The 22,024-nt window shown below is 38.0% G+C and overlaps 1 protein-coding gene across 1 annotated transcript; it reads left to right on the top strand.

Moving 5' to 3' along the window:
• The first annotated feature begins 11,220 nt into the window (after positions 1-11,220).
• LOC149531403 (uncharacterized) lies at positions 11,221-15,663 on the top strand. The gene is made up of 4 exons (XM_089809367.1): positions 11,221-11,878; positions 13,965-14,205; positions 14,488-14,605; positions 15,063-15,663. Exons 1-4 carry the CDS (start codon positions 11,337-11,339, stop codon positions 15,152-15,154), a joined length of 993 nt encoding a protein of 330 aa, XP_089665493.1. The 5' UTR covers positions 11,221-11,336; the 3' UTR covers positions 15,155-15,663.
• Positions 15,664-22,024: the final 6,361 nt, after the last annotated feature.

Here is a 22,024-nt window from a genome sequence, read left to right as displayed (position 1 = left end):
GAGACTGCTGTGTGGTGGAAGATCTTTGAAAGTGCTGACTTGAGAAAGGGGCCAAGATGGTTATGGATCTCTGGTTCTAATAGAGAAGAAAGGATAGGTAGGTTGCTGCCTTGTTTAGTTGTTCAATTTTTATGGTGATGAAAGGACCTCATTCTTCCTAGTTCTTGTCTTCTTGTGACTGGATGTACGCTGGAAGTTTTAAAGGGCTCATCCAAGTCCTTGGTTCTTGTTTTTGGTTATGTTTCATAGCTTGTATGGGGGCTTGTCCCAGGGTGTGTCATTCTCAGACCTTTGTCTATGACAGAGGTAAGTCTATTGTAGATCCTTGGTGATCCTGGATTTGGCATTAGGTCCTGTTAATTCTGTTTAGCAGTATCTAGTGTGAGTTGTTTGTACCACGAGCCAACACCCTCTTGCTGCTTTTCTTAATAAAAAACATACAAGGACATGACAAAAAATTACACTAATTGCATGTTTTGTTTACCCTTAGCACCAAATGAGGTAAGGAGTAAACCAATTTTTTAAAACTTGAATATAAAAATTCTAAGGGTCAAGTCCTTACTATGACCTAGGCCATAAAAGAGTATATAGAAAGGGAAGTGTATGGATAAACATTAACTATTCAAAACTATAGTTAGATAGATCTTACTAAATGAAATTATAGTGCAAAGGATAGAAATAAAAGTGTATGGATAAGCATAACTATTTCAAAACTATAGCTAGATGGATCTTACCAAATGAAATTTTAGTGCAATGACCTAATAGATACACCATGAAATTAGGGTTCATTATTCTAAACAAAACTCAAAAAATAAAATAAGTTTGATGAGCAAGAAACCCTTTGTAAAAGATGAAATAGAGGACTTATTATATTACAAACCAGACAAAATAGATGAAAAATTGGGCATTTTATGCGAATGCCTCAAGTTTATTACATTATTAACTGCAGTTTTAGATTTAATAAAGTTTAAAGACCACCAATAGCAGTGCACAAATGGGAGTTTTATAAAAAGGTCTTGAGTTGAAATGACGTTTATATGAAACTATAAGTTGTGTTGATATGTGTTTGTTTAGGTTTTGAAGCTATAAAAAGATTAATAAAATAGTACTAATTTAAAAAAAAAAAGAAACATTGACTTTTAAAATGGAAGAAACCATACACGCGAAGATCATAAAATAAAGATTTGATAAGTAGATTACCTGGAAGACGAAGATTTATATCTATTCTTGTTCCTTTGTTGGTGCTACCTCCTCTCTGTAAAAGTTATCAAAAGAATAACTATCTTTGTTATCAAAAGAGATGAAAACAATTTCAATTTTAGTAACAATCTATAGATATTGCAAAAAAAATTAGATTGAATAAACAAAAACAATAACAACGAGATAGAAGACATACACTTAGGCTTTATGGTCGATGGACGGGTTCCACTGGCAGCAAACAGACATAGAAGAAATCCAAAACAAAGTCAGCTTCACAAATTGAAGTCCACCAACTTCTCCGCAATGTAACCCTATTAATACACTACTTCCCTTCACACCCAAACATCCAAAACTCCCTCTTTCTGCAGTGTTTATATTCTACATGTGAGGACAACAAAAGTGACAAAAGCGGCTATGAAATAATTTCTGGTGTTGGATGGGTTGGGCGTGTCAATGGCGGTACTGGAGTTTTTGGCAAGCAAAGTGAGTCCTCCCCACACTCACCCTTGCGCTTCTAAACTCTTGATGCACACAAATCTCGCAAATGCTAAGCGTAGAAATAATGGCCAAATGGACGCACCATAGAAGCCCATGGATGATTTAAATTCACATATATGAGATATTGGTTAGGTATTTGACAGCTGTCGGTCATCTATCTAACCGTCAAATGCACAGCTGTCAGTCCCCAACTAAACAATCAATCCCCCATTAACCACAGTCAGGTAACAAATTGTGATTGTCTACAGACCGTCTATTTCATGCTAAGGTTAACGCGGCATTTTCCGATGAGACGATGACTAGCAAATTCTCATACTCATGTTAGGGGTTCGATGCACTGACAAACTGCAGATGTTGCAGCTGGTATCCTAAAGTACTAGTACTAGTGTTGATGTATATGTATGTCTTAGGCATGCACAATTATGATGGAGGATAGCTAGTCCTATGATAATTTTCTACATAAACACTTCAAAGCACTATCTTATCCATTTTTGATGAATAGTCCTTTTCAATTAATAAAATTTACTAAGATTACAATTCACAAAAAAGGGTCGGGGGATACAGGATCACCCCGCGAATGAGTTCAATCGGCCGAAGCCGGAGTAAACAACATGGCCGCAGCCAGGAACTATAAACTATTCATAAAAAAAAAATATTTAAAACAACCTCATGCTGCCAAGGTAGTACCGGCAGAGGGAGGAGGATCATCTTTATCAGGAAATCCCCACGCATCAGTGGGATTGTGAGGCGGACTAGGAACAGTCCAGCTGTCAGCAGCATTTGCAGGATCTGGGGTAGTTGCAGTCTTCGCATCCTTCTTGTCTGGCCGCGAAGGAGAAATTGCTAGGGTCAGCTGGGGAAACTTGCCAGTGTGCGCCCGTCCAGGGGGAGGAGCCGGAGACCAGCCAGAAGCCCGCCCAGGGGGGGGAGCTGGGGACCAGCCAAAACCACCATGTGGTGGGGAAGCGGAGCGGCGCCTCCAACCACCATGACCACCGCTGGGAGAGCGGTGGCAGGGACCCTGGGAGCGTAGTGTGTGTGAATGGCGACCAGAGGACTAGCGTTTGAAACGGCGACCGCGAGACGAGGAGGCATTAGCTAAGGCATTCAGAGGCATTTTGGCAATGGTACAAGGAGCATTGCCCCAGTGGTTTAACAATTCCTGTAAGTGGGCAACCTCCAGGGCAACTTTATTAGCTTGCACCTGTATCTGCATAATGACATTGTTACAAATGCATGCCTTAGTGTACATTGCAATGTTAACATCCAAAAAACTGTGAGTGAATAAAACTGCATTCCTATCTTTCCATAGAGAAAAAAAAATTTCTATCCTGAATGTATGCCAAATCTGGGAAAACTTTCGACGAAATCTGAGGGAATCACCCAGTGCAAATAATTTTGAGCATGCTTGCAAAACCAAAAAATATGCAAAAAGGACTCAGGTTGGCCACAGAAGGGGCATCTGGGATTAGGAACCCCAATGTGCTTGAGCTGAGGCCCCAGGGGAAGACCTTGGAAAGCAAGGCACCAAGCAAAGTGAGCAATCTTGGGTTCTGTAATGGCACTCCAAATGGTGTCGAACCGTTTTCTCCATTGAGAAAGCGAAGAATGCAAATGCCACCGTTGATTAAGCGTGTCCACCATCGGAAGGTGGGGCGAAAGCCATCTGTATCCCATATTGGGCTTATAATTGGTAAATGGAGTGGCAAGAAACCACTTCCAATCATACCACCAAGGTCGAACAGACTGAATCCCCACTTTATGAAGTAAGTGCACAGGGATGGAAGACAACAGAAGCTCATAAGTCTGGCGATCAGCAAGGCGGTATTGAACTTAAATATCCTTCCAAGACCTGAAATTCATGGTGACTCTTGAAAAAATGTCCTTGGTAGTGCGAATGCCACGTTTATAGAAACGCAGAGCACTGGCACCTTGAATCTTGGCAAGAGGAATACCCTGGAAAGCAAACAAGGGAGACCACCAAATGTTCTGCTGATTTAAGGACAACCCATTGCGAAACTCATCACCAGCCCAACGAAGCCAAGGTTTAACAGCTTCCCAGGCTTTCCAGATGCTCTTAATAACGAAGGAGCCCTGTATGACCACTGGCTCACGCATAGTGAGAAGGGTCTGAAAACCAATTCCCTTCCACGTCGGTCTGTTAGCAGGGAAGCCGGAAGAGATGCAATGCCTGACAAGAATTTTCCAGGCTTCATCTCCAAAAATAGCTCTGATAATCCATTTAGCACAGAGGGCAAGGCCCTGCTTTCGAGTGGAAAGCAGGCCGAGACCCCCAGATTCCCTTGGGAGACAACAGAAATCCCAAGCAACTCTGTGAAAACCATGATGGTCTGAACTAGAGGCCCAAAGAAAATATTTGAGCAAACGTTCTAATTTGAGATAGGAAGCTTTAGAGGGAGCCCAACAAGAAGAATAAAACACATGGGTAGCAGCCAAAATCTTAGAACAAATCTGGAATTTACCAGCCAGAGAAAGTGGCTTAGTGATCCAATAATCAAGCTTTTTGGTAATCTTTGTAAGCACAACATTCCAAAGTTCCACAGGGGAAGCCTGGAAAGCAAAGGGAATGCCAAGAAAGCGAAAAATTTCTTCATGAGTAACCCATTTCCATTGGAATTGGTTGAGCCAAGGTGGAGCTGGCAAAAAAGACTGTCGGTAACAGAGCGTTTTATGCCATTGAATGGCAAAGCCAGAGGCTTGACAAAAAGTGTCAAGACAATTTAAAGCATTTTTGATATTTTCTTCATCTTCAAGAAGAGTAAGAAAAGAATCATCAACAAAATGACCATTGACTAACTGGGAGGAAGAATCAGGCAAGGAAATGCCACGGACCAGCCCTGAAGACACATAGTGAGCAAGTAAATAACCAAAACCTTCAGCAGCAAGGACATAAAGCGTTGGAGCTAACGGACAACCTTGTCTGATGGAGCGAAAAAGTCCAAAAGCTTCAGATTGCAAATTATTGATGGTGATGCAAGCATTAGCGTCACCAAAGAGCATCTCTACGGACTAAAAGAAATTGGGACCAAAACCCAGAGCTTGGAGCATAGCCAAAATGAAAGGCCATTCAATGCAATCATAGGCTTTAGCAAAATCTATCTTTAAAAAGATAGCCTGCTGCTTGGACTTACGGGCCCATTCCATACCTTCCTAGACAACAATGATGTTATCAAGAATATACCTGGATTTGATGAAGCCAGTTTGTTCAGGCCGCACAATTAGAGGAAGCATATGGCGGATTTTGAGAGAGAGCGCCTTAACAATGATCTTATAAGACACATTCAAGAGGGTGATGGCCTCCAGTTGCAAATGTCCTCAGGATCACCAGCTTTAGGTATGAATTTAACATTGCCTTTATTTATGATCGCTCCTAAGCTTTTAGAATGGTATGCTTCAAGATAGACTTTGTGCAGATCAGGACCAATTTGCTCCCAAAGATGTTTGCAAAATTCATAGGAAAATCCATCACACCCAGGGGATTTGTCATCTGCCATGGAGTAAATTGCCTCTTTAAGGTCTCAGAGGGAAATAAGTTGCTCACAGAAAGCGCGTTGCTCAACCGCAAGGCGGTTTGGAGTAACAGTAATACACTTTCTGAGAGCCTCCTCCTGAGCAACCGAATGGCCCTGTAAAGCAAAAACGTTCTCATACTGAAGAACAAAAGCTTGCAGGATGTCTGGCAGACTGGAAAGAACATCAGTTCCCTGTTTTATCTTTTTAATCCCAATATTGGTATGACGGGCTCGGAGAGCTTGGAAGAACTCCTTCGAGGCTTTGTCGCCAACCTCCAACCAGTGGAGACGGGCTTTGATTTGAGCTCCTCGGGCAGCATAGTTATCAACAATTTGCTTTTCATGGCGAAGCTTGGCAAGCTGAAGTTGAAGATCCACATCAAAGGGGTTGAAGGTGAGCGCTTCAGAGGCTTTTTTGAGGGCAAGGGTGTTGGCTTCATAAGATCGTTTTCTGAAAATTGCCAGCTGACGCCCGTAGATGTGCAAAAAACGAGCCGTTCTGGTAATGGCATCATTTCACCATTGAATCCAACCTCGATGGGAATGTGGACGTGGTTCCAAATTCTAGACACGTATGTGGGAGATGGTGGAGGCATGTAATAGTACAGACGTGTTGAGGAAGAATTGAGACTTAACCACTTTGGGGACAGCTGTTTGCCAAGAAATGCTAAAATAAATGGGATAGTGGTCTGACAACGTCACATCTGTCAGGGGAATGACAGGTAGATCACGATCTTCAGAAAAATAAAAAAAAGATTGCATCGAGATCATAGCACGATCAAGACATTTCAATATGCGGTCAGGACTGGCTCGAAAATTGGACCAAGTGTGCCAAGCCCCATTATCATGACGACGGCTAGTATTGGGATCAAAGAGGCCCAATTTATGACGCATGTAAAACCAGGCTTCTCTTTCCCCAGCTATCCAACGGACAGGCAGAATGCCATCTTTGTCAGAGGCCACTTCAACCATATTGAAGTCCCCACACAGGACCCAAGTAGCTGGCCGCAGGTTGTCAGCAAGCCAAACCCACATTTGCGCCCTTTCCACAGCATCATTGGAGGCATAAACTGTAATGGACACCCAAGAATGCCCAAAAGCTGAACCAAAGCTCGAATTATATTAATTCTAAAAATGTTGCAATCAAGTACAAAGAGATGTATTCCAAAGGCCAAACCTAAGGGAATGACGTCTAGAATGTTACAAGAGAGGATGAACGTCCTCTAATGCCGAGAAAGATATGTGATTCACACATCCAAACTATTATCAAATGCAATTCACAATCATCCGATACAATAATCCCATGCTAAACAATGAGACTTTCAGCCCTATTTATCCTTTTCTTCATCCTTTTGGAAGGAACTAAAATATTAATTAATTGCAAGAGCTAAAAGCTTCTCCTTCCAATAATTAATGCATACCCCACAAATTCCTCCTTGGCAATAATTAATTAAATCACGAGAGGCTTCCGTCCTTCCAATAATTAATACATACCCTAAAAGCTACTCCCTTGTAATTAATAATTAAATTAATTAAATACAAAGTCACCTTTAAATTGAATGACTTTATAAGAAATTAATTTAATTTTTTCTTATCCTCCACTTAGACTTTGGAGAACGTGAGAGCTAAAAATGGGATCATTACAAATCCGCCCTCCTTGAAATTGCTTGTCCTCAAGCAATCTGGCAATACAATGAACTCCAACCTCCACCCGGATCCCAATTGAAGTAGTATGTGATATCCATATGGACATTAAACCAACTACAAATCAGCATCATCAGGACCAACCACATGTCGTGCAACCTAGCACCCAATACTTGTGCTGATGGTGAAGAAGTCAGAATGTCACCAAAAGGTAACTCCATATAAGATCTATGAAATCTCTTCTTCCCAACTGCTGCAACAGAAAACTGTATCTTTGTAGATGGTGAAAACTCATAATCATCAACTTGTGTGGCTTCATTAGAAAATACATCAACCACTGCATTTATACCATTAAACTCCTCATTGGATGCTTCAACTGACATAGAAGTGGCTGCTGATATGATAGTATCTTCGCATTCTCCTAATCCCATTATTGTTGCATCGCCATCCGCTAACAAAGCTTCATATGTGGACTCCTGACTATCTCCAATAGCATAGCCTGGTGGTGTCTCGATCCCATCTGAAGAATCAACTACCTTCTGCTTTGGAGCAACATACAAATCATCAATGTTGATGCCCATCTTTCTAGCCATAAGTTGCAACATCATATCCATTCGCCTATTCTGCTCCTGTTGCATACGTTGCCTCTTCTCTAATGTACCCAATAACTGGCTGAACATCACATCTTGATCTGGACTAATATACATCTTTATCCGGCTATCAATATGATCTCCACAGGATGGCAGGACTTATAGCTCTGATACCACTGTAATGGACACCCAAGAATGCCCAAAAGCTGAACCAAAGCTCGAATTATATTAATTCTAAAAATGCTGCAATCAAGTACAAAGAGATGAATTCCAAAGGCCAAACCCCAAGGGAATGACGTCTAGAATGTTACAAGAGAGAATAGACGTCCTCAAATGCCAAGAACGGAGCTGCAACTCACACACCAATTTCTTCTCATATTCAACCTGTCTAATGAAGTCACAAATGCTTCCTTTTATTCTATTTCCAAGGGTCCGCTCAACTCATATGGGCAATGTGGGATAAAAGATGTGTAACATATAAAACATATATTAAAATACCCCTTATGTCTCCCTTGGGTACACATCACCATAAAATAAATATTAAAGTAACACTTTAATATTTTACAATTAAATTAGATGTTACTTTAACAAAACTTCAGGCATTAAAATGTATTAGCAATCGGACTCCGAATAATGCGAGTGATAGCTCATCGGAAAGCTCTCACCGAAGAGTATCAAATCCAATCACCAAAATTGACCTGCACTGTGTCCTGCCAACTTACTAAAAAATAGTAAGTATGCCTGAAACTGAGTAAATCAACTTCGTTTTGGTCCAAACTGGAAATGACTAGGCCAAAACACTCCAGGATCCCATTAAACCCTTCGTTAGCCTTCGGGACCATGTAGAACAAGGCTAACGCACACACACTTGGTCAACTACTAAAAGAACGTGAAGGCCAAAAGATGGGATCATTACAAATCCGCCCTCCTTGAAATTGCTTGTCCTCAAGCAATTAAGTAACATAATGGACTCCAACCTCCACCTGGATCCCAATAGGTGATATCCATATGGAAGTTAAACCAACTGCAAATCCGCATCCTCAGGACCAACCCCTGTAGCCTAGCATTCAAAACTTGTGCTGATGAAGTCAGAATGTCACCATAAGGCAACTCCATAGAAGATCTATGAAACGTCTTCTTCCCTTTATCCATCCACATAATATATATTGGACTGGAATGCATATTATCACCATCATGCATTGAAAAAGATGTAGTTGTAGGTGAACCATATGTACTCATGCTAACTGTATCAACAATAGGTGTTGCCGCATCGAAATATATGGACATAGGAACAACATTAACTGCTACAACAGAAAACTGAACTGAATTTGTAGTTGATGAAAACTCATAATCATTAACATGTGTGGCTTCATTAGAAAATACATCAACCACTGCATTTATACCATTAGACTCCTCATTGGATGCTTCAACTGATATAGAAGTGGCTGCTGATATGATAGTATCCTCGCATTCTCCTAATTCCACTATTGCTACGTCATCATCCCCTGACAAGGCTTCATATGTGGTCTCCTGACTTCGCACGCATGTCTCTACTGACTCTGCCGAAATGCCCACATCACCAACATCATAGCTGGCTGGCTCTATACGTGTCTCGATCCCACCTGAGAAATCGACTACCTTCTGCTCTGGAGCAAGATACAAATCATCAATGTTGATGCCCATCTGTCTAGCCATAAGCTGCAACATCATATCCATTCGCCTATTCTGCTCCTGTTGCATATGTTGCCCCTTCTCTAATGTACCCAATAACTGTCTGAACATCACATCTTGATCTGGACTAATATACATCTTATCTAGCTATCAATATGATCTCCATAGGATGGCAGGACTTATAGCTCTGATACCACTGAAATGGGCACCCACCGGTTATAACTTTATGAAAGACTTTGCAAGGAAGTTCTGATACCACTGTAATGGGCACCCACCGGTTATAACTTTATGAAAGACTTTGCAAGGAAGCTCTGATACCACTGTAATGGACACCCAAGAATGCCCAAAAGCTGAATCAACTGCTGAAATTATATTAATTCTAAAAATGCTGCAATCAAGTACAAAGAGAGGTATTCCAAAGGCCAAACCCTAAGGGAATGACGTCTAGAATGTTACAACAGAGAATGAACGTCCCCTATTGCCAAAAAAGAGAGTGTGATTCACACATCCAAGCTCTTATCAAATGCAAGTCATAATCATCCGATACAATAATCTGATGCTCAACAATGAGACTTTCAGCCCTATTTATCCTTTTCTTCATCCTTCTAGAAGGAACTAAAACATTAATTAATTGTAAGAGCTAGAAGCTTCCTCCTTCCAATAATTAATGCATTCTCTAGAAATCCCTCCCTAACAATAATTAATTAAATGACGAGGGGCTTCCGTCCTTCCAATAATTAATACATACCCTAGAAGCTACTCCCTTGTAATTAATAATTAAATTAATTAAATACAAAGTCACCTTTAAATTGAATGACTTTATAAGAAATTAATTTAATTTCTTCTTATCCTCCACTTAGACTTTGGAGAACGTGAGAGCTAAAAATGGGATCATTACATAAACATTAATGACTCCAAAAGAATGATTGTTGATGGAAAACAAAAGCCAAATAATACGGTGTGTGGGGTCAGAACCGTGCGAAATAATAGCAGAATGAAGGCGAGGTGACAGGAGAGTAACTACACCACCTCGGCCAGCTTTATGCTGAGAAGAAAACATGACGCTATCCTGCCAAATGACGTGGCATGCAACAAAAAGCATGAAACCAGAAACCTTAACTTCTTGCAGGCAAAGAAAATCTAAATTCCCAAGTCTATGACGGGTATCCCGGACATAGAATTTTTTGGGGAGGTCTGTAAGACCTCAAACATTCCAAGAGAGGAAGTTCATGAAAACTCTTCCATATCATCCTCGTCCTCGAGAGAGGAGTAACTATTCTGCAAAAAGGTAGAAACCGGGTGAAAGTCAGACGGAAAATCCTCTGGACTTACAGCGTGCCGTTTGACCCCTGATATCTCCGCACGTCCAGGAGGACTGTGAGAACGCCTTGTTGCTGGTGGTACTATGGAAGAAACTGCAAGAGGAGAACAAGCCCCAGCCAAGGACGAGGTCCTGGAGACTACCTTAATCCCCTGCGAGCCATTAGGGTTTGAAACTTGCGAAACCGAAACAAGTGCAACAGAAGCCGCTGGCGTCTCCACGCCAGCAGGCACTGACACTTCGGTGGAAGCAGGCGGAATCGCGGTAACTGCCGCATAGGATGGCTTGGGGGCCAAAGGATTCAAAGCAGGTTTGCCTTTGCGCCCAACAGTAACCCATTCTTCTTTTTTTCCTTCGACCTGCTTGACAGGCGTCGCTTTTGTATATTGTCCAAAAAAACAAATAAAAAAATGTAAAAGACCAGTCAAAGAGGAAAAAAACATTGAATCCCAAACTAATAAAAGTTCAACGTGGGCCACGTGGCAGTTGCAGGTCACACCTAATCTGACCGTTTATTCAAACGGCTCCTTTGACAACAAAGCCAACCGATCCCCAAGGTTAGAAGCACGCGCATACAGCTAACCCCAGGTTAACAACGAGGGTTAAAAATACATGGTCAGCGCTCAACTACGCAGAAATTAGTGGCCGATATCGATGATGGGACTGCCTAAACGCCAAAAAGACATTAAATTCAAGTTAATTTTTTCCTCGTTTCTGAACAATCCGTCTCATATTTGTTTCTTACCCAGTCTTGTTTAAATCTGTCGTGCCTGTAGTTTCAGTAATTGTTTTCTCTCTGTCTTTCTTTCATTCTTTCTTTCCTTTCAGTCGATCAGTTTTTTTCGTTGAGTTGTGAAATATAGTCTAGATCTGTTAGTAATGGGAGGAGCAGTGCTTGAAGGGTTTCATCCTACTTCTCCAATGACAAGGGGAAATCCAGCAGAAATTGATGGACAATTTGATGTCAGTGATCTGCCCGGTGTGGAGAAGATCGAGTGGGAGAATGTAAATGGGCTTGCAGATCAGCAGAGGCGGGCATTAACGAGATTGAGCTCGAAGGGAGTTTATTGGAAACACCCCTCAATATCTTCCTCTGTTTCTGCTCTGTATGCGCTCTTTCACGGCGGCGATGTGGAGGCCGACGGGAATTGTCTTTTCACAGCAGCACTTAAGGCAATGCGGCTCAAATATACGCCTCGGGAGTTGCGGAAGAGGGTTGTTAAGAGATTTAGGGAGGATTATGAAAGGGGCGTTTGCTTGAAGGAGGAGATTGATTTGGTAATAAAGCATTTGTATGCTGCAGATCTGAATGATGGGTGGGGGGTGCACATTGTGCAGGAGGTGAAGCTTCTGGCCGTCAAAGCCCAGAGGGAAGCTCTCGATGAATCCATCAGTGATCTTGTTCGAGTGGGCGTTTCCAGGTATGGATGTTGCTTCTATTTATTAATGTAATGTCTTGAATTTGTTATTGGAGATATCATTTCTCAGGGGAAGGTGCTTTTACATAGATTTGATAGTTTTAGAACATAAGTTGTATATGAATTTTAGCCTTAAGAGTTGAAATCCACATGGATTTGTTGTTCGCCGTTGATTTTCAAATGGGTTTAGCTGTTACTGGTTGAAATTCAATTGGGCTTAAATTTGAGCAGCTAAATCCGCAATGGGTTTAAATTTGAGCAGTTGAAATCCATATAGGTGTTAATTTTCTCAGTTGTTGACATAGATGAGTCTAGAAATCAACCTCTTGATTTGAAATAGGTTTTAATTTTATCTGTTAAAACCCAACTGAGGTTTTCTTGATTTAGGGCCTCCTATTTTGGGGGTAAACATGTTTACCACTATAGATGATTCAGGGTTTTCATAATGGACTGTAGAAAATTCTTTACCCAGATTCCATAAACACCGAAAATGCTTTTTATATCTATCTGATTTATTGTCAATCTAATTTTACATGTCTCTGTGTTATTTTCGATCTGGTTTTCTATTTCAGCTAATTGCAGTTTTGGTGATTTCTGGGCAGATATTGTATTAGGTTTTTTTCGGTTTCTGTCTTCTATATTTGTACTTTCTTCTAAGGGTCTCAATACTGATTTTGAAGTTTTGAAATTTAATTCATGGATTGTACACAACGTGTTTTGATGATCCAACGTTATATTAGTTCTATGTTATCTGGTTTTTGCAATGCATTTTTCAAATTGACTTCACTACTTTGAAGTATAAATATCATGCAATGTTTTTTGTCAACTTGCATTTATAAATCATACGGTTTAGTTTGCTGGATAGCCACGGGGTAAGCTTATGACAGGTTATCCGTTTGTCTTTCATTTTACATGCTCACTTGTTTTTTGTCCTTGATTTTTTCGCATTTTCTGATAATGGTTGAAAACAGGGGTTAGTCTTTTTATATTAGTACCTAAAACTATTGCCCGGGTGATTTGGACCTGTTATATAATATATTCCATAGTGTATTAAAGAAATGGCTTATGTCATTTTGAGTGTGGTATAGTTATCTGTCATAAGAAACTATTAGGAAAGGCAATTTTTAAAAATTAATTGATATTTTTTTATTTTGACATTTTAGGTCACATTTGGTTATCTTAATTTCTTTCTTATTTCACCCCCTCTTCTTCACAATTGTCCCTCAGTTGTCCCTCATCTTGGATTCTCTTGTCACTTCCTCGCCTACCTCTTTTTAAGACAGCCTGCAATCCAATTCGTCTTTCAGCATTATCTGAAATACTGATACATACCAAAATCTTTATATAATTTTACTAAAATTATAGAGAACTTATAATCAAGGATTAAAATTTTGGGTCGTGTATCATTTCTAATATGGAAGACCATCATTTTATTGAAGTTTAATTATTTTCTATTCTACTACTTTATGCTGATTGAGGTGTCAGTTTATTTGTTTTTTCGCCCTTTTTTTTTTTAACGAAAAGTGCCTGCTATTTCAAGCTATATAATAATATATTATATGGCTCTAGTCTCGTTTTTGGTGTAAGGAACCCATGATCAAGTGGACTGACTGACCCACATGCCGATTCAAAATAATCTGCACTGTTTCTGCCAAAAGCCTGTATAGCTAAAACATCATTCCTTTGTGATCTACCGTTTTTCCCTTTTGCGTTAGCAAAAACCTTCCAACTCATTCAAAATTCATAATAGGACTTGGGTGTGTTCGCGTTTTTATTAATCCTTATTGCCTTCAGTCAGACATTTTAGTAATCCTCTAAAAGCTGGCAATAATGTGATTCTGAAACAGGATTGTTCCCAACAACCTGTTCCCAACTAGGTCAATGAGTGTTCTCTTTATGTGATTCAGGAACAGGATTGTAACAAATTAAGTTGATATGTGTTTTCTCTTATCTAGGCTTTTACATTATACCCTGTTCTTTCTTTTATCAGAATAATTTGTATGATACCCTAAAGGCTAGTAATGGAACAAAACCAGATTCAAGGATCTAGTTAATAACTCAAATCTTTGGTTATTTATTATTTTTTCAGAGAAGCTGCCGCGGAGGCTGTCTACAAGGAACGATGCATTGCTGTAAATGATGGCAATAGCTGGGCCAAGTACATGTCTGTTACAGGGAATGCAGATGATGAACATGATATAATCACGTTACAGTATACTCAAGAAGGTCTAATGAACGTGGAGGAGAATAGGGAAGGTCATGCGGCAGCATTTGGAGATGATATTGCCATTGAGAGTTTAGCAACAGAGTTCAAGCGAGAAATATTTGTGGTATGTCCAGCAAAATAATTTTTTGGGTTATCTTTAGTTTGACTGAGGTTGCCTGAATTGACATATAGGAGGGCAAAAGAGATATTTTTGGGTAATCTTTAGTTTAAGTCAGGTTTTCTGAATTTGTTTTATCAAAAACATAGAAAAATAGAGTTTTGTTGTTGTAATAATTGTTTAGTTAATATTAGTTAAATTAGCTATAGTAATGGGTGGGAATGACGGTTAATAGCACAAATGGAGGGTGACTTCTTTTTAATGTTCACTTGGTTTTATTGATAACAGGTTCAAGCTCATGGATCTGATGGTATGGTAGGAGAAGAAAATTGTCTCTTCTTTCTTCCTCATAGTCCTAGAGGCGAAGTGTTGGACCCTCCTGTGTTCCTCTTGATGAAAGGCACAGGTAATCTTATCTTCTGTTGCAAAAGCCAAAAAGTGCTTTGGACTTTTTTTTGATTATTATATTTATGTTTCTGAGTAAGATTGTCAGTTTATCAGCATCAATCTTTTGTATTATATTCAATGATCCATTATTCATCATCAGGATGAGCGCCCATCAGAGGATGATAGAGCTCTTCAGGGAAAAGAGCACTTTACATTCTTAGCTCTCTCATTCTGATAATGGATTATTGAGTATGATCCAAAACATTAATACTAAGAAACTCGTATACAATCTTACTCAGAAATGTGAATATATTATTGTGGATTGTGGAAATCTGTCATCATTAATCTTTTGTATCTGATGTTAGAAATTATCACAAAGAAATTTAACAAAACTTTTCAGCCTTTTACACAAATCACATCCTCTTGGCCTGTAAATTTAATCTCTCTTCCTTGTTAATTGGATTTGTGAATTGCAGGGTGGTGTGGGGCTGGTGCTGATCATTACGAGCCATTGATTGCCTTTGCTGCACCAGTGGCCTCACAGGAGAAAGCTGCTATTGTTTTGTGATAAATGTTAGGAACTAGTTTGAAATGTTAGGTTCAATCTGTGTTTTGGCTGATACCTTCAATGATTTTCCTGTGGAGCCATTTTTAATTTCCACAGAAAGTTTATATTTTTTGTCGGCTCACTTCTCTGTGAGACTTCTATCCACAGAGGTTCTTGGAAGTTTGAGAAATATTGAGAAGATTCTTCTAATATTGTAAGGTTTTGGTTTTAAAAGGTTAAACGGGAGCTGAAACATTGCACAATTTGCTTTCTCCAGAATATTTTTTTCAGCCTTTCTCAGGATTTGGAACGGAAAATAATTTTTTTTCCAGTGATTTTTGAAGAGAGGAATTGTTTAGTAGTGGTGGGGTCGGCAGAATATAAGATTGTAGCTATTGCTCCAAAATCATGGGGCAACATTTTTTGAAAAATCGTGGGAGTGTGACATTACGTGTCATTGTATTTTGAAAGTTTTATTTAAACTATTAATTAGAAGATTAAATATCAGCATCAATATTTTCAGTTGGGAATTGTACTCTATTATACTACTAAATTGGGGTTTTATTCATCCTTTGTACTTAGCACTCAAAATAATCTCCATTTTAAAATAAATTCTTCTTCTGTAACATGACATCATGATTTTAAATATTTTAAAAACATTATAAAATAATAATACTATTTGAATAATTTTAGATTGTTGAGTATGTCTTGAAGTTTGGTTGTGTATATTACAATTTGACTTGGTGTGGAAAATATCTACTACTTATCAATTGATGAGCTTAAGGGGCTTTGCGAATGGTTCATAAGGCACAACACTTGGTGAAGGTTTTGTGAATGGGGTTGCAAGCAGAGTGGATTTAACCCAAGGAGAACTTTAGTGGTTAATATTTGCCAATTGGCTAATCTTACTCATAGGGACACCAAGTTTGACTATTTTTTTTGGCACTTTTAAGCTGGCCATGTCGCCTTCACTTTATGAAAATTGTGTCCTAGGCTTAGGAAGATTGCCAATAATAATACAAAATTAAATTTTTATAGTGGCGACTTTACCAATGGAATATAATTTTCCCATGTGGTAAATTAAATATTTTTGCCTACAGTTTCCAAGAGTTGTTTTAATCAATTGTATTCACCAGTGTTTGCTAAGAATTTAAGTTAGGTGATAGGTTAATTAGTAGATTTGACATGTGTCTCTATTCCATAGACTTTCTCTAAAACTTTTCATCCTTTCTCACTTTGGCCCAAAATAAATTTGTTTGGAGTAGCAAGTCTTTGTGTCTTTATTTTGGGGACTTTCTTTAAAACTTGGTATTGTTTTAAAAGTTTGGACCAAAATAGGATATAGTGATTTAGGATCATCCCAAACCAAACCAAACCATTCAATAATTTGGAGGGAAATTGAAATGATTAAGGTAGGCTAAATCTAACCTTCCAGTTTTATAATTAATTTGGCTTTATATAATAAGAATAATAAAATCATTATTTTGAATTATATGTACTTCTATCCATGATTTTCTTAAATAAAATAAGATTTGTCAATATTTTATAGAATTTTCATATGATTGAAAAATAATTGCCAATAAAATAAAAAATTTTCCTACTTCAAAGAAAAATTTGCCAAGATAAACCTCAACTAATATTTGATTTGCCAAAATTTTGTACTTTTTTTTTTTGAAAGGGAGGTTTTTTAAAGTTATCCCTAGTTTAACCATGGAGGGAACTTCGTACTTAGTGCGCTCGAGCTAGAGTAGTATTGGAATAGTTGACCTCTTTGAGAATCACCTAGATCCAATGATTGCTTAGTGTTCCATTTATTCTCATGAGATAAAGATTCATGTGTGAATCACTAATGATATATTGGTCAATGAGTTTGACTCAAAAAATCACTAATGATATACTGGTCAATGAGTTTGACTCCAAAAATACATAGTTAAATCTTGATAGCAATATCACAATTTGACTTGCTATGGAAAATATCTCCTACTTATCAATTGATGAGCTTAAGGGGTTTTCTAATGAATGGTTTATAAGACATCACTTGGTGAAGTTTTGCAAATGGGGTTGCAAGTAGGTTTAACCATGGAGGGAACTTTGTAGTTAAGCACACTCAAGCTCTAGTAGTATTGGGATGGGTGACCTCTTGAGAAGTCCTACGCTTCATCTCTGTGAGCATCGCCTAGATCCAATGAGTGCTAAGTGTTCCTTTTGTTCTCATGAGAGATGGATTCATGTGTGAATCACTACTCATCATATGGGTCAATGAGTTTGACTCAAAAACTACACAGTTAAATCCTGATAGTAATATAACAATTTGACTTGTTGTGGAAAATAGCTCCTACTTATCAATAGAAGAAAATTGTTTGATGGAGCTCCCATTTGACCCTTTGTGTCATTAACAACATGGATGACCATGTCATCAATAATTGTAAAGCTAAGTTTTTGCCATATATTCCATAAGAGATACCAAGTTTCAAGGTCAAGATCAATACATCCATCCTTATTCATCTTACTTTGTTTTTAATACACATGAAGATAGTGAAGAGCAATCATCGTCTAAGTGAGCCTTCCATGAATGCACATTATAAATATTAAACACATGATAAAAACTAAACACAGTAAAATTTAAACACAAATCATTATCTTACAAGAAGTCTATAGGTAAATGTTGTAAGAATTTTGTCCAATAATATTATTATTGTGTATAGTGTTTGTGTATCTTGCATGTAAAGAGTCCTAGAATGTGCATTTTAACACATGTTTTTACCTCTTGAGATCATGATTTTGCCTTCAAGAGCAAAAATGTTCATGTTCTTGCCCTTGGACAACACATTATTGTGAAGAAAGAACAGATCTGTTCATTTCATGACATGAAATCCATTCAATAATGGGCATTTTTGCATTTCCATACCTTCTCATGCCCTGGGAGTGGCATTTCCTTGCAAAAATGTCACATTTCTTTGTATCTAGAGGCACGTTTTAGCAAAAATCACCCAAATTTGGTGTTTCTAGCTCACATTTCGAGCTCAAGAGGAGTCATTTTGGCATTTCAATCCATGCCATTGCTATTGGTGACCATGTTTTTACATTCCAATGCTAAAAACTTTTCATGCTCTTGCATATTGAGAACATGTTTTAGATAAAAATGCCTAGATACAAGTTGTAGTGAGTTTGTGCAAGAATCTGTAGTGAATTGTATGTAACATTGTTTACTCTAATACAAGGAAGTTTCATAGGTTCTTGGGTGCTGGGTTTTTCGCGAAAGAGTTTCCCACATTAAATCTGTCTCCTTTGTTTGTCTTATGGGCATCATATTATTATTTTTGTTTCTTCTGCATATCTCAATGTGATGAAGTAGATTTAAAATTGATGAAGTAGATTTAAAATCTTTCTTATTTCTCCTGTAAATTGACATTAGGAAGGCATTTCTGCATGTAGCTTTCCTAACAAGTGGTATTAGAGCCAAACCAATTTTTGTTATCCTTGTGTAGGGTTGGTCATTTTGTCAATTTGGTTCCTATGGGATTTTGCATAGTGTTCATCTAAAAAAATGACATGGCAAGAGCAGACATTGAAAAATTCACTGCCACAAACTTTGAGTTTTGGAAACTGAGAGTTGAAGATATGCTAGTTCATTGAGATTTGTGGATCATTGTGTGTGGTAACAAGCCTTCCAACATGAAGCAAGAAGATTGGGATCTGGTAGATCAAAAGGATAGAGGAATTCTAAGCCTTGCAGATTCTGTAGTGTTGAATGTCCATGAAGAGAAAATTGCATTTTCTTTGTGGAAGAAGTTGGGAGATATTCATTAAGGAAAATCCTTGGTAAACAAGCTCTTCCTAAGAAAGAAGTTATACTCTTTAAAGATGGAAGGAGGAACAACTCTGGCATATTATCTAAATGCATTCAATATGGTGATTACATAGTTAACATCTATTGGCATTTCTATTAGGGAAGAGACACATTGCATGTTATTGTTGTGATTGTTGCTTGATTCATGGGATCACCTTGTGATGGCCATCAAAAGTACTACCACCCAATTTAAAATGGATGAAGTAGCTATTGCACTTTTGTCGGAGATGTAGAGGAAATCTTTCGAGGTGGTTAAAGAGGCTCTCACGGTTTGAGACAGATCGAAGGACAAAAATAAGGACATGAAGGCTGAGTATTCTAGAAAGAAGTCCAAAGGGACGTGTTGGAAATGTGGGAAGATTAGTCATAGTCAAAAGGATCACAAAGAAGAGGGGAAGAAGAAGAAGAAAAAAATGAAGAGTTCTTTGGATTCAAAGTCTTCTCAGAGTGATGATGAAGACACTAGCAATGCTTCTTTGGCTAATTGATCATCAGAGGATGACTGGTTAGAGTAATTCAATCTTCATCTGCAAGATGTTTGTCACGATGCCATGTGTAACTCAACACCATGGTTTAGTGGGAGTTTTTGGCAATGACAGTGTGAATGATCTTCATTAGTATTGCAGATATTGAAGGCATGCGATTTTGACGTTGCAAAAGGATCTTTCCATATTTGTTGAAGTATTGTTCGAAGATGTTAATTTGCATATGACTGAAGATGTTGACATTTTGAGGGCTCAACAAAGTATTTGACAAAGGTTTAGATTATAATATGTTCATTTCGAGCATGTTATCTCTTTGGTTGAGATGTTTTCTAACATCATGTTATGTTTATATTCCTGAGGCCATAGTTGGAACTTTAACATCGATCTTGGTTTAGTTTCCTTCTATTGAGTATATTGATCATTTTTTGGATAATTTGTGATATTGAAATGTTGCATTTGGAGTTGGTATGGATTGATCAGTTATAGGTGCTCATGAATACTTAGATAGAGACTGCACTAATGGTGTTTAATGAATTCTTATCAGATTGACATTACCTGTGTAGTGGGAGCTTCTTAGTGTATATGTGGCAGATTGGTTTTGAGGCTTGATACTGTATATTATAGGTTGTATATATTGTTGATTCTAAATTCAAGTTGTATACCTTGGAGGTATCAAAATTAGAAAAATTATGTTTGAATAGCATACATGGCCTTGTTGAGTAACTCTATGCATATTAGTATGTACTTTGTCAAGTGGGAGATTGTTGAGGTGTGATGAATTATGGTGAGCTCATCGTACATTAGTCCACCTTATGACATTTAGTTCATTGCATGGGGGTATACCATAGACCTATCATAGTGGTGATGACTATACAATGTAAGGGGTACCCAATAGTGAAGTGGGATGATGGTGTAGAAGTACAACAAAGTTGTTAAACTAAAGCTGGTGTCACTCCATGTGATATTTCCTTGTGCAGTGATGCTCACACACATAAATCTTTAGTGAACCTTGGTTTGTTGGATGAAGGAGTGATTGCTTGAGGGAGTGAGCACCTGAAGGGAATGACCCGTTGTTGAAGGGAGTATTTGAGGCCGAAGGGAGTAACCCAATGTTGCAGGGAATGGCCCAATGTTGAAGGGAGTGCTTGAAGCCGAAGGGAGTGACTTGATGCCAAAGGAAGTATCTGAGCCCGAAGGGAGTGTTCAACGCTGAAGGGAGTGACTATTGGGACCATCAACTAGAGGAGTGGTTGTATGATAGATGAGTGACTATTGAGACTATCAAATGGAGGAGTGCTAAGGCTTTTAGTAACTATTTAGTTTCATGACAATTAATGCACTAGATTGCATATTAAATTGTAGTATGTATAAATTATTGCATGTTTCGTTGGACTTGCATGGTGAGAATAAGGTTGATTGTAACATAATTTGAGCTTTTGAGCTTGTGAAAGAATCCATAGTGAATTATAAGTAACATTGTTTATTGTAATACAAGGAATTTGCTCGAGTTCTTGTGTGGTGGGTTTTTCCCGAAAGGGTTTCCCACATTAAATATAGTCTTCTTCGTTTATCTTGTGTGCATCATATTTTTTACATTTTTTGTTTCTTCAAGGTATATCGATTTGATGAAGTAGATTTAAAATCTTTATTATTTCCCCTATAAATTGACATTAGGAAGGTATTTTTGCATGTAGCTTTCCTAACAATAATTATATTTATCAATGTAAATAGGGTTGGTGTTAATGATTAGTGTTATAGTCATGACTAGAATTCTAGTTAATATAACAAGTAATTATAGCATTATACCTAGGGTTAATGGTATGATTAGGTTGATTGGTCTAAACTTAGGAGTAGTGGTAAGGTTACTATTATGACTAGTGTTACTATTATGGTTAGCTCTACCTATTATGATTAAGGTTAGTGGTAGGGTTATGGTAATGGTCAATGTTGTAGTAATAATTAGGTTCATTAATGTAAATAGAGTTAGCATTAATGATCAAGGTTACAATTATGGTTAGAATTGGAGTTAATCTAACATTAACTTCAACATTAAACTTGATGTCAATAGTATGATTATGGTTACAATTAGGCTGATTTGTTTAAGTTTAGGAGTAGTGATAGTGTAATGATCAAGTTTACTATATCAATTATGTTCAATCTTGTAATATTGGTTTATGTTGAGGTTACTATTATAGTTATGGTTACAATTAGGTTTATTAAAAGAGTTATGTTTAGTATTTCACTTAGGGTCAATGGTATGTTTGCCATTACAATTAGGGTTAGGGTTTAATCTTAGGAGTATTATTATGTGGATGGTTACAATTACAATTAGTATTAAGGTTAGTGTTAGGGTTAGGGTTAAATTTAATATTATTGTCTGCGCTAGTACTACTATTATGGTTAAGGTCAGTGATATTGTTACGATTAAGCTTATTGTTAGGGTTAGTACTCATATTACGATTAAGCTTATTGTTAGGGTTAGTACTCATATTACGATTAAGCTTAGTGCTATTGTTACAGTTAAGGTTAGTGTTATGATAACAATTAGGTTAAATA

The sequence above is a fragment of the Cupressus sempervirens genome, chromosome 11 (genome assembly GCF_028749045.1).
Source record: "Cupressus sempervirens isolate cs-2001-9-10 chromosome 11, ASM2874904v1, whole genome shotgun sequence".
NCBI lineage: Eukaryota > Viridiplantae > Streptophyta > Pinopsida > Cupressales > Cupressaceae > Cupressus > Cupressus sempervirens.
This window is presented reverse-complemented; position numbering and strand designations above follow the sequence as displayed.

What these genes read in the sequence shown, in the direction of transcription:
- LOC149531403 (XM_089809367.1), top strand. Translation starts at nt 11,337, where the DNA reads ATGGGAGGAGCAGTGCTTGAAGGGTTTCATCCTACTTCTCCAATGACA. An exon ending in TCAAGCGAGAAATATTTGTG is followed by an intron (nt 14,206 to 14,487) that starts GTATGTCCAGCA and finishes TATTGATAACAG; the next exon opens with GTTCAAGCTCATGGATCTGA. An exon ending in CCTCTTGATGAAAGGCACAG is followed by an intron (nt 14,606 to 15,062) that starts GTAATCTTATCT and finishes TGTGAATTGCAG; the next exon opens with GGTGGTGTGGGGCTGGTGCT.